The sequence below is a fragment of the Macaca mulatta genome, chromosome 7 (assembly GCF_049350105.2).
Source record: "Macaca mulatta isolate MMU2019108-1 chromosome 7, T2T-MMU8v2.0, whole genome shotgun sequence".
Classification (NCBI taxonomy): Eukaryota; Metazoa; Chordata; class Mammalia; order Primates; family Cercopithecidae; genus Macaca; species Macaca mulatta.
Window position 1 is genome coordinate 120,270,331 of NC_133412.1, and position 13,651 is coordinate 120,283,981.

A 13,651-nucleotide genomic window follows, 5' to 3' on the forward strand; every position below is an offset into this window, starting at 1 on the left:
GTGCGACTTAGCTAGGACTTAAATGGCAAAAAGATTGGAAGAATTGTTATAAACAGAAGAGGAGCATAAAAGCCTAGCCAGAGAGGCAACATTCAATTACCATGCTTATGAGACTGAGAAGAGATGGACTGAATTATTACAGAAAATAAGAAACAGACCTGGACAAGTAAAACTTGTTCAGGCTACTGAGCTGAAAGTCATTATTACCCTCTTAATAAATTAAAAATTCATTTATTCATTTGTAAAATTTTTGGATAGCCTTTTTGCCTGGCCTAGATCCTCTTGTATTTCCTCTTTTATCAGTAATTACCTTGTCTTTGATATTAGTTTTAGATTAATCCCTAGTCACACTGATATTTCCAGAATAATTTTGCTTTTAAAAAATCACAAAATTGTTATATTACCTCAGTACACTAATTCTATCTATGTCAACACTACAGAACATTACTCAGTAAGTTGTCTAACAATAGTGAGCATATGTGTTAGAGCACTTTCCAATCTATCTTTAATTTTCTTTTTCTTTGCAAGGTTCATGAGATTTTGCTTTTGTTGAATATTCATTTTGATTAAAAGTAACTGGCATACTCTCTTCATTAGATTTCTTGAGAAAAAGCCTCAAAAATAAAACCTTGATCTCTGGCTTTCTCTCCTTCACCTAATTTGGTCTTGCTTTGGAAACTGAAACAGGTGAGGAACATCGGTTTATCAACAGTCCTGATTATTTTCTTTCATAATTTTTCTTTGTTTGGAAAATACAAATTATAAGGGGTGTATTAATTAGATTTGGAATTAGGTAAAAGGCAGTTATTTAACACAATCTAACACTAACATCTGTCTTTGGTTTTCAGTATATATTTTATACCTCTTAACAGAAATATCATGTCATTAGTTGAAGGTACAACAAATGTGCATATCCATGGTGGAGACTTAACAGCAAAAGTAACATTCAATGCAATATATTCTCCAGTTAATTTTCAAGGAATTATACTTTGAAATATACTCACGTTACTAAAAGACTTGAATAGTGCTTTGAGATGAAACTAAAGGACAGCTTATATTAAAAATAAAATGTATAGTTTATCAAATTAAAATTGTAGCATATAATTTTATAAGTGTAAATATAGTTATATAATACAGATATGAAAAACAATACTTTCTTTTAGGAAGACAATAAGCATATCCTGTATCTTGTTTTTGCTTTATTTTGTTTTGTTTTGTTTTGTTTGAGACGAGTCTCGCCCTGTCACTCATGCTTGAGGGCAGTGGCGAGATCTCGGCTCACTGCAACCTCCACCTCCTGGGTTCAAGCGATTCTCCTAAGCCTCCCGAGTAGCTGGGACTACAGGCGCACACCACCACGTCCAGCTAATTTTTGTATTTTTAATAGAGATGGGGTTTCACCATGTTGACCAGGATGGTCTTAATCTCTTGACCTCGTGATCCACCCACCTCAGTCTCCCAAAGCGCTGGGATTACAAGTATGAGCCACCTGCTTGCCCGCATATCCTGGTTTCTCATTTAACATATATATTTGAAAATTCAATGGAACTTTTGTTTAATTAGTATTCAAACAATCAGGTACTTTGTTTAGAAAGTTATTTTACTTGACTGGGCGCAGTGACTCACACCTGTCAAATCCCAACACTTTGGGAGGCCGAGGCGGGTGGATCACCTGAGGTCAGGAGTTGGAGACCAGCCTGACCAAAATGGAGAAACCCCATGTCTACTAAAAATACAAAAGTAGCTGATCATGGTGGCACATGCATGTAATCCAAGCTACTCGGGAGGCTGAAGTAGGAGAATTGCTTGAACCAGGGAGGCGGAGGTTGTGGTGAGCCGAGATCATGCCACTGCACCCCAGCCTGGGCAACAAGAATGAAACTCCGTCTCAAAAAGAAAAAAAAAAGAGGAAAAAAAAGAAAGTTGTTTCAGTTGTGTTTGGTAAGCCCTATACATACTGTGATTTTTAAATACTATGAATAAATTAATATATGTAATACCTTTATTTTCAATTATGCTATTCTAATGCTGCTTCAAATAAAAATGAGTCAAATACTTAAAAAAAATCATATTACCATTCCAAAAAATGGGAATAAATTAAACAATGGATAAAATTTTTTAATGTTATTAAAAGTTTTACCCAGAAAAACCTTTTAAGTTTAATTTTAAAATATTTTTGTTTCAAAAAACTTATATTTTCAACTTCATACTCTGGTCGATAAACTGTGTGGTAACTGACAATTGTAGAAGTTAAAGGTCATAAAGAAAAAACCTTTTGCTTTCTACAAATTAGCAATGTGAACAAGAATTAATCAAACTGTTTCGTTGTTGTGACTATGTTACTCTTAACAGGATATAGAAGGGTCTGAAATATCTCTAGGCTTCTGTCCTTCATTTTGTACAAATTTTAACAAGAGGCAAATTAATTAGTGAGAGTAAATAATTTGAAAAGTTTGTATAAACTTTATAATTTTGTAAATTATATTGCTTCCTTTTAAGCATAACATTAGCTAAGAATAAACCTCATTTGGATATTTAGACCCATAAGTGGATGGTTCCATTATTTATATTATTTAGAAATATATATATGTACTATTTCCTTTTAGGGATGGATGCCCTTCACTCATTGATGTCCTATATACAATTCATTCTGTGCTCCTTTAGTTTTTTTGAGTGGTTATTGTTTAGTTGGATGCAAGTAAAACTAAGCAAGTAAAAAATGTCTTGAAAATACTAGATTTTTTCTATCTTATTTATTATTGCCACCTCTTTTACATTATTTTATGTCTTAAAAGATAAAATTATACATAAACGTGTGTGTGCTCGTGTGTAAAATAGGCAGTTCCAGAATTAACCAATGTAATAAACATCTTAAGGAAGAAATCTGTATGCAGCAAATCCTCAGCTACCCCTGAAACTTAAGTAATAAAGAAACAGGTGATATGGTTTGGATCTGTGTCCCTGCCCAAATGTCATACTGAAATGTAATCCTCAGTGTTGGAAGTGAGGCCTGGTGATAAGTGATTGGATCTTGGTGTGAGATTTCTCATGAATGGGTTAAACACCATTCCCCCTTGGTACTGTCATTGCAATAGGATAGTGTGAATTCTCGTGAGATGTATTCATTTAAAAATGTGTAGCGAATCCCAGGTTACTCTCTTGCCCCTGTTCTGGTGCAAGCTCCCACTTCACCTTCTGCCATGATTGTAAGCTTCCAGAAGCCTACCCAGAAGCAGATATCAGCATCATGCTTCCTATACAGCCTGCAAAACTGTAAGCCAATTAAACCTCTTTTCTTTATAAAGTACCCAGTCTTAGGTATTTCTTTATAGCAATGCAACAATAGACTAACAAACCAGGCATGAACTTTTTGTGTGTTGTGTTTACACAATAAATTTACTGTTGAGTAAACTTATATTTACTCAACAAATTTACTGAACAGCTATAATGTAAAATATATTATGCTGGGAATACAAAATATATAAAGCATAGATTGTTATCTGCATTGATAGACTTAATTGCTAAGGATGATACAAAATATATATATATATGTATACATATGTATGTTCACATATGTATGATATAACTTAGTTTTAATATTACATATTAATATTTCTTACATGTAGCACAGGTATCCAAGTTAAGCAAATGATAAATTATTTTCAAATTAAAAAAAAAATCAGCATGAACATGGTGACTCATACCTGTAGTCTCAACATTTTGGGAGGCCGAGGCAGGAAGATCACTTGAAGCCAGGTGTTAGAGACAAGCCTGAGCAACATAGCAAGACCCCGTGTCTACACAAAATTTAAAAATTAGCCAGGTATGGAGGTGCACACCTGTAGTCTCAGCTACTCGGAAAGCTGAGGTGAAAGCATCGGTTGAGCCCGATTTTACTGAGCAAAGCTGCAGTAAGCTATAATCATGCCACTGTAGTTCAGCCTGGGCAACAGAGTGAAACCCTGTCTCTTAAAAAAAATGACTATAAAAGTTAGACTGTTTATCAATTTAAAAACATTATCTGAATTCCTATACTATTAGTTTTGCAAGAATAAGCCTTAGATAGGCATGTAGGCAAGATCTGCTGGCAGAGAATATATGTCTGGAAAATGAACCTTTGATGTACTCAGGAATATTCTGGAGTTGTTACCAGTTATTTGTACCTGGAAAATTACCATGTTGTACCAGGTTCTTCAGAAGAGTTGGAAATATATGGAAGCGAGGTCCTTGAAAGCCATGATAACATGATCCTCACCTAGAGCTGGCAAGATTGCCTGCATTTGGTTGCCTTCCTGGGCAGGCCAGGGAAGTTTGCCTCTGAGAGGAAATGCTGTTGGATTATACCCCCTGCTCCAGGAAGTCACCTTGGGATGCAGATAAATTGTATCATCTTACCCATGTTAAAATAACTAAACTTTGCCTGTGTCTATCGGTATTTTTTATTCAATTATGTTCATCCCTGTCACACTAGACAACTGTGCCACTGTTAATTGTCATTCCTATTATAAAGTTGAATTTTAAAATCTTATGCTGAATTTATTTTCTAGGGGACTAATTAAGAGGCAGGAAAAAGGAAAAAACAGGAAATTTAGTTAATCAATAAAATTCTGGATTTAAGTATATTCTATGGAGAACAGAGATTCTGATTTCTTGAAACTTTAATTTGAAGTTCTCTAGAGCCATCTGGGTTCTGTAGCTTTTATTAGCATCAGAGCCTCTGCAGAAAGGAGTGAGCAGAGTGAAAACTAATTGCACTAATAGCTGCAGGAACACTGAAGCTTTGTGCATAACTCGAAGCAGCTCAGAATTCTGTGCTTACCAACAAGATTGAAGTGTTCCAAAGTATATCAAATTCCTTTGTGGTCACTTAAGGTATCTTTTTTTTTTTTTTTTTTTTTTTTTTTTTTTTTTTTTTAGAAAATGGGAAGCAGTTTCTCTCTCTTTTCTTTTTTTCAGAAACCTGTTTTCACATGATCCTCATACCCATGAACAGACTGTCATGAGTATAGAGACCAGTGAGAAAAAGGCAATATTCCATTGCCGAATGGAACCTGACATTGAAAACCTACCTTATTTGGAGAAAAAAACTCATAATCAATTAGAAATCAAGCCAAGTTATTTGTCATTTGTTTGCAAATATCAGTTTGCATATTTATAGGACAAATAGCACAACTGGAATCTGAGGTTCTATAGGAGAGGGGCAGGGAATGGTTACGCAGCACCCAGAACCTTGTCTCTCACCCCACACTCATATCTCATACACAAATACATTTGTAGCTAAGCAGTTCCACGCATATTTTCATACTTTCATTATTCTCTAAAATATAAAATAGTTAATTCATTCTGCCAACAACTTTAAGTCTAATATAAAAATAGACATTCTTGGACTAAATTCTATTTTCAAGTTCCTGAGTTACAAAAGAGTTAGATAAAAATGACATTGTTTACTGATGTGCATGGTTTTAACCTAATTCATCTGTTTAATGAAAACTTTATGCCATATATTTAACAAATAGTATATCAACTAAAATTTGCAGTAGAACTATTAGAAACTGAGTAGACTGTGTTTCGTTTTCTCCTCTTTCAGCAGTGTCTTTACCATTGGGCAGCCCAGTTACCAGGGCATTCTGTAAAAACCAAACAATAGTAACACTGGTGCATTTTCTTGACCCTTAAGTGTGTAGATTTAGGTGGTTTTAATGCTAAAAGCAAATGTAAAGTCCATAATATCTATATTTTTAATTAGAACTATAACTATGATTTCAGTAAAAATAGAAAAATAGTTAAAAATGTATCTTATTCAGTTCTCAGAGTAAAACAATTACCTGCTAAGATTAAATCAGGTAAAAATTCAGCATCTAAGACTTTCCTGAATTATCACTATATTACTAGATAATTATGTAATTCACTGTTACAACTTCAGGTATGCAAATATAACATTTCAATGATTAGATCTCCAAAATTTAAGCAAAGAGATGCTTGAAATAGGTAGATAATTTGGGAAAAGGACATGCAATTGCCTGAAGTAAAAACACGGACTGTGAAAACAAACATGTATTACAACCTGAATTAGCAATTACTTCCAGTTTCCACTTTGCTTATTGCACATGGACAGTTTCTCACCATTAGATTTGTTGATTATTTGGCATTAACTAACCAGATAACATCATCATAATTATCATACACACACACACAACACTATTAGTGTGTATAAACTCATGCAAAAAGCAGATTTAGGGTAGATTACAGTTTAAATTGGGTATCATTAATGTAGAAATAGTTCATTCAATCCCATTACAAAAATCACCTCATATTACTAGTAGAATAATGGTAACAATTCTTCCCTTGTCCCCACATGGAAATGCATAAAAGGGAATTTACTTACACTGAACGATGAGCTGCACCAAGGCTTCCCTTGGTTTCACGTTAAATCCATTGTATTGGCTGGTCTGACATCTGTACATTCCTGACATTTCCCTAGACACATTCACAATCCTCAGTGTTCCATCATAACTCTCCATTTGCATTGATCCATCAGGCATTGCAACTTCTTTATCCGCTCTAGACCAAAGGATGATTGGTTTAGGTTTGCCAGTTACTTGACATTGCAGTTCTATTGTGTCTCCTTCTCTGGTGACCAATGGTGATTTTTCCTGTGGAACAGTCAGATTGGGTGGAACTTGAAATGGGAAAAAGAAAATTTTTCAAGGTTAGTATAAACTGGTAAAGCATATTCAGATACAGAAAATCATAAGGAAACAATTTCTGCTGTTGGAAGAAATGTGACAATTCGGATGCTCAAAAACCTTGGGAATAAATGGAATATACTCTCACTTAAAATCATTCTTAATTGTTTTCACTGTATATTTTAAAATGAGGACTTCAAACATTAGCAAAATAAATAAGGCATTCAATTGAAAAATGAATGGTCAACATAAAAATAATCTTCTCAATGACCTGTAATAATTAGTCATTAACTGGGGCTTTAACATTTGCATTTCATAGGAGAGTAGCATTCAGCTGTGTAGACTTAGCAGTCACAGTAAGTGCAAGTAGTCAGAAAGGGAAAAAGAGAAACCTCTGATCTAAAATCATAAGATTTGACTGGTTTAAAACTTGCCAAATTGCTAAGATTTAAGATTTGTTTTTTTTCCCTAGTGGGAGTAAAATCAAGCAATTTGACAATCCATTCTATTCTCCATTTTTGGACTTTTAATTTTTTGTGATATTTGAATTTCTTATTATTTCACTTCATAATATTTTGATGTCATTGTAAATAGTTTGCCATAATGTTGCCAATATTTCTACAAAGTTAATTTTAATTAAATCTTTAAAATATATTTCAATGAATATAAGAATTATAATTTTTCTCAAGTAAAGCTAGTTTCTGATTTACAGCAGATATTTATGAAAAGTTAGATTGATTTTACTGTAACTTACTTTATTGTGCTGAAATATATTTAGGTTAGAATTCAGTGAAAAGCATTAAGTGATATGAGGGAAGTACTATACAATGATCTTTCTTACAAACATTATCACTAGTTCCACTGGAAGATTCTTATTTCTTTTATAATTGTATATGATTTCAAATGCATTTGTGCAGTAGAACATCTATCAAAAAAGGGCAAGCTAAATAGAATGCTATAAATACAAATAACCAGAAATATGAATAATTCTATCCTTCTGATAAATGTTATCTGTTCCCTTTGGAAGTAGTACTGCACATGAATGAAAAGTGAAAGGTTTTATTCTTCCTTTTAGTTTGATTATGCCCCAGTGTCCAGGTACAAAACCAAACATAGTTACGTTTAAAATTATTTTTCAACTAATTTTGAAATGTTGTTGCCCTTATTATAGAGACAAATAAATTCAAGTTCAAAGTGATATGACAACTATCTTCCCATTCAAATATCTTCAATTCACTTTTTAATTTAATTCCTTCACTTACTTATTGTTTAAAAAACAAATTACATAATGCATAACATCTTAGAATTTAAACAATATGAAATATTAACCACCATCATTTTGAAGTAGATATATACATCCTAGAAATTGACATTAACAAAATACATGTTTAAAATGGCTTCATTTTATAAACCCAAATGGCTAAATAATTTGTTCTGGTATATAGAAACAATTAAATAATTTTGGCAAAGTATTTGTTCTTTTCAAAGTGAATGATGTAATTAAAATCTAAGCAGCATACTGTAACAATGGGACTGGAATGGAACTATGATACTTACCCTCCATGAGAAAGGGTGCAGAATAACCTCAGCATTTAACATTTATTATCCCCCTACTATGTGACAGGCGCAATTAAGTATTTTATGTTTTCATTTAAACCCCCTTGATAATATTAAGGACCAAATATTTAATATTAAAATAAACAATTAAGAACATTGAGAATAAGAGACAATAAATACTTCAATTTGAACAGAATACAAACAAAAACTAATTTATAGTAGGTAGCTAATGTATAAATATGAATACTGAAGCAGGCTCAATAAACAATGGTATCTGGAATTAATAACTTTTGAGTGTTCGCAATAGACTCCTCTCTTCATGCTCGTGACAAATTGGACAAAATCCCTGCCTGTCGTTTGGTCACTGTTTCAAATATGAAAGAGTCAAGATGAATGTGAGGGAATATACAGTAAGTATTTTGCAAATTATCTTATCTATCTTTTATCATCTTATTTATTTAGTCATTTATTACTGCTATCACAGTGGATAAGGCCAACGTCTATATTTCTTAAATAACTACGTTGATCAATTATCTATATCTGAATATTTTTCATATGTCAAAACTGCTTATAAGATATACCAACCCCAAAATAAATATCCAAATTTAGATAAATCTGTGAAAAATAAATGAAAAAATGTATAACTTTAAAGACTAATGGAGTGTTATTACTTGAAATATACAATCCATATCTGTTCCAAAAACAAGCTACATGATCTTGGCCAACCAAAAACACTGTCTGTATTAATTTTACTTTTGGTGGTGGTGGTTGTTTTGAGATAGTCTTGCTCTGTTTTCCAGGCTGGGGTGCAGTGGCGCAATCTCCACTCAGTGCAACCTCCATGTCCCAGGTTCAAGTGATTGTTCTGCCTCAGCCTCCTGAGTAGCTGGGATTACAGGTGTGCACCACCACACCCAGCTAATTTTTTCGTATGTTTAGTAGAGACAGGGTTTCATCATGTTGACCAGGCTGGTCTCAAACTCCTGATCTTAGGTGATCACCTTCCTCAGTCTCCCAAAGTGCTGGGATTACAGGCGTGAACCACTGTGCTTGACCTTACCATTTTTGAAACTAAGAATTTGTACTTTATTAGCCTCAACGTTAATGATGTTCTGATTACATGAATAGTAAAAAGTTAAAAAGAGAAGTGGTGTCAAAAGATAGTGCTTACTTCCTAACTTAATAAAATGGATATTTAAACAACTTATTACATTAGACCATTCAAATCACAATAGATTCTTGACTAGCTATAATTTTTTAAAATGTTATCATGCTAAATAGTTCAAATATCCCTTTTAAAATTTGTTTATGTTTTTCATGTATTTAGATAAACTTTCCTCCCTGCCGAATTAAAGTTACAGAAATATAAACCTCAATTTTAATCTCAATAACACAAAAATTGATTTTTAGATAAATTAGCCCAGGTTTTACAAAATAGCAAAATCTAGCTAAAAGATTATTTAATATTTATCTCTTCCTAGGCCAGATGTGGTGGCTCACGCCTATAATTCCAGTACTTTGGGCGGCCGAGGAGGGCGGCAGGAGATCACACTGTCAGGAGATCAAGACCATCTTGGCCAACACGGTAAACCCCGTCTCTACTAAAAATACAAAAAAAAAAAAAAAAAAATTAGCCGGTTATGGCAGTGTGCACCTGGAGTCCCAGCTACTCTGGAGGCTCAGGGGCTCAGGCAGGAGAATCGTTTGAACTCGGGAGGTGGAGGCTGCAGTGAACCAAGATCGCACCACTGCACTCCAGCCTGTGTGACAGAGGGAAACTCCATCTCAAAAATAAATAAATAAATAAATTTTAAATCTAGAAGTCAGGGTTAACCTTTCCCTACAACTCTCCTGGCCAAAAAACTATAATTCTCAAAGCTGTTATATGCTTCTCTATCTCTCTGTCCCCACTAAATTTTCTATCCCTTAGAATTACTCAACTCTCTTAATTGTTCCTATAATTTTTTCTGTTGAGAGATCTCATTTGTTCTCATAGATTTCTCTTTATGTGTTGATAATAACAAATTATAACTTTATTCCAATGGCTCATAATTGCAGCCTGTCTTTATATTCCAAAAGTCTTTCAAACCTAAACACTATTTTATTTCTTGACTTGGTTAATACTTAATTTCAACAGATTCCATCTGTTAATTGAAAACCATACAATATTATGTTTCACCATTTCCTCTTGTTCACCACTTCAAAACAGCCATCAAATCTTGTTGTTTCTTTATTTAAAACTATGTCTCATATCTGCCTGTTTCTTTTCATGGCCATAGGCAGTTTTCTCAGTAGAAGTCATCATTTTATCCTCTTGTGACAGCATCCTAAGTGGTCTCTCTGTCACTAGCCTCATCTTCCAGGCTTCCTGCTGCCCTGTCTAAGCTTTATCATCATAAACAGTTTTGTTCATGTCACTATGAAGACTACAATCCTAGATGAGAGTGCTTGTCACAACACTGGTTTAGTTTAAAAAACAACCTGAAAACAGCTTAACGGAGTTGTTAAATAAATCATAAAATAGTTGAAAAATAGAATATGACACAGTCTTTTTAAATGATGATGCAATAGACCTATATATTGATAAGGCATTTATATTAAGTGGGAAAAGCATGTTAGCAAGTAGTATAAATAGCTATAACCACTACTATTCAGTGTGTAAAACATGTCACTGTGCAGTATAAACAGTTATATCTAATTTTTATATATTAAATAACTAGGTATTAGCTGCTCTTGGCTCACACACACACACACACACACACACACACACAGAAGTAACTATGCGAGATGATGAATATGTTAACTTACTTCACTATAGTAACCATTTTACTATCCATATGTATCCCATAATATGTTGCAATCCTCAAATATATACAATAAATTTTTTTAAAAAAAAATTTCAATGAGTGTTAACAGGAAGCTTCTTGAAGGGTAGGCTGTACATACATGCTCTGTCTTTATATTGTTATCATCTAGCACACCATCTCTCACAAACAGAAATAGAGTACAAAATTTTACACAGAATATGTACATTAAGTAGCAAGGTAATTGGGCACCAATTCAGGGAAGAGGAGACTTACATAGGGAAAAGTCTAGAGGAAAAGAAATCCTAGAAAGAACTATACCAAAACACTAAGAGTGGTTCTCTCTGAGTGTGGGATTACTGATAAATTTTATTTTCTTTATTTCCCTCTTTTTTTTTTTACTGTTTAAACAATATATATAGTACATATTAACATATTACAGGGCCCAAGAAGCCCAGAAAATTTAAAAATGTTAATTCAATCTATTTCCCAAAACTTATTCAATGAAAACTTCACATTTTAGTAACACAAATGTTTCACTCTGGAAATGATACTCTGAAAACATAGACTGAGAAATGCTTTTCTAAAATCACTAACTCCTGTTAACACTCCTTTACTGAAGTTTCACCGACTAGTTCACCTCTGAGCCCTTGAACGAGGAGTTCTTTTCCATGGTCAGAGCGTCTGGCTCTTGCTGTCTTCTAGCACCCTCTGTCTGCCCCATGTGTTGAAACTCAGTTCAAATCTTATTCCTTTTGTAACCCCAGGCTGACCTGGTTACTTATTCTTCCTGACTACATACTACATTGTATGTTTTACCCATTTAACTTATCCTTGTGACTTTGTCCTGTATTTTCTTCTATGTTTATATCCCTGACTAGGCAGCTCCTTAAAGGCACAGAGCCTTAAGCTGTCTCTAAAGTCTAGGGTCTTGCTTTCCTGCTTGGCACAGATAAGAAAGTTGTGAAATAACTGAGAAAGAAAGAAAGGCAGAGCAGAAGATGGTAGGAACATAGGAAAATAAAAAGCTATCAAATAATAGATAATAGAGATAAACATAATCGATATGAATCGTGTATTTTGGAAGAAATGTGATAAATAATAATGAAATATAGTAATTCTACAATTAGTAGCTCATACAAGTAGCATAATCTTATGCAAAATACATTGTTAGAATATATTTCTGATGCAGATCTGGAGATGTGTGGGTGTGTGAAAAAGTTAAAGAAGTCAAGAAAAGATTCTTCCAGTTTTCTTTTTTCTTTCATTTAAATATTTGAATAGATAAGTTATGAATTATTTTAAAATAACACAGAGGAAAGAGGCAATTTGAAGACATGAAATTTAATTTTATCACTTGGTTTTTAGGTCTTAAATCAAATTATTTTTTTAAAAAATTGTCTCATAATGAAAACATATCAAATTTAGCATAAATATTTGAAATGTCTATACCATGTAAGATCCACATTTATGCAATGTACTTGCTAGAAAAATTCACTCCTCCTCTACTCCCTCCTTGGCGACTGATCATGCACCCCTTACCATCTCATTAAAACCTAATCACCCTTACCCCACTCAACGCCAATATCCCATCCTGCCACATGCTTTAAAAGGATTAAAGCCTGTTATCACTTGCCTACTACAGCATGGCCTTTTAAAGCCTGTAAACTCCCCTTACAATTCCCCTATTTTGCCTGTCCTAAAACCAGACAAGGCTTACAGGTTAGTTCAAGATCTGCACCTTATCCACCAAATTGTCTTGCCTATCTACCCTGTAGTGCCAAACCCATATACTCTCCTATCCTCAATACCTTCCTCCACAACCCATTATTCTGTTCTGGATCTCAAACATACTTTCTTTACTATTCCTTTACACCCCTAGTCCCAGCCTCTCTTTGCTTTCACCTGGACTGACCCTGACACCCATCAGTCCCAGCAGCTTACCTGGGCTGTGCTGCCACAAGGTTTCAGGGACAGCCCTCATTACTTCAGTCAAGCTCTTTCCCATGATTTACTTTCTTTCCACCTCTCTGCTTCTCACCTTATTCAATATATTGATGACCTTCTTCTTTGTAGCCCCTCCTTTGAATCTTCTCAACAAGACACACTTCTGCTCCTTCAGCATTTATTCTCCAAAGGATATTGGGTATCCCCCTCCAAAGCTCAAATTTCTTCACCATCCGTTACCTACCTCGGCATAATTCTTCATAAAAACACATGTGCTCTCCCTGCCGATGGTGTCCGATTGATCTCCCAAATCCCAACCCCTTCACAAAACAACAACACCTTTCCTTCCTAGACATGGTTAGTGCAGTCAGAATTCTTATACAAGAGCCGGGACCGTGTCCTGTAACCTTTCTGTCCAAATGACCTTACTGTTTTAGCCTAGCCCTCATGTCCGCGCGCAGCGGCTGCCACTGCTTTAATACTGTTAGAGGCCCTAAAAATCACAAACTATGCTCAACTCTCTAGAGTTCTCATAACTTCCAAAATCTATTTTCTTCCCCCAACCATCGCTCAAGACAACACTTATGCTGATAATGTAGCTAAAACAGTAGCCATCAAAAGGCATCAGATGCCGTCACTCAGGACAATGCTTATGCT

General features: G+C 34.3%; 1 protein-coding gene across 1 annotated transcript in view; it reads right to left on the reverse strand.

Annotated features, from left to right (window-relative positions):
* Positions 1-13,651, reverse strand: part of MDGA2 (MAM domain containing glycosylphosphatidylinositol anchor 2) — an 832,021-nt gene that overhangs the window by 186,047 nt on the left and 632,323 nt on the right. The window contains exon 8 of the mRNA XM_001097544.5: positions 6,386-6,679. Within this exon, the coding sequence (XP_001097544.1) occupies positions 6,386-6,679 (294 nt within the window). The remainder of the gene's footprint in view (positions 1-6,385; positions 6,680-13,651) is intronic.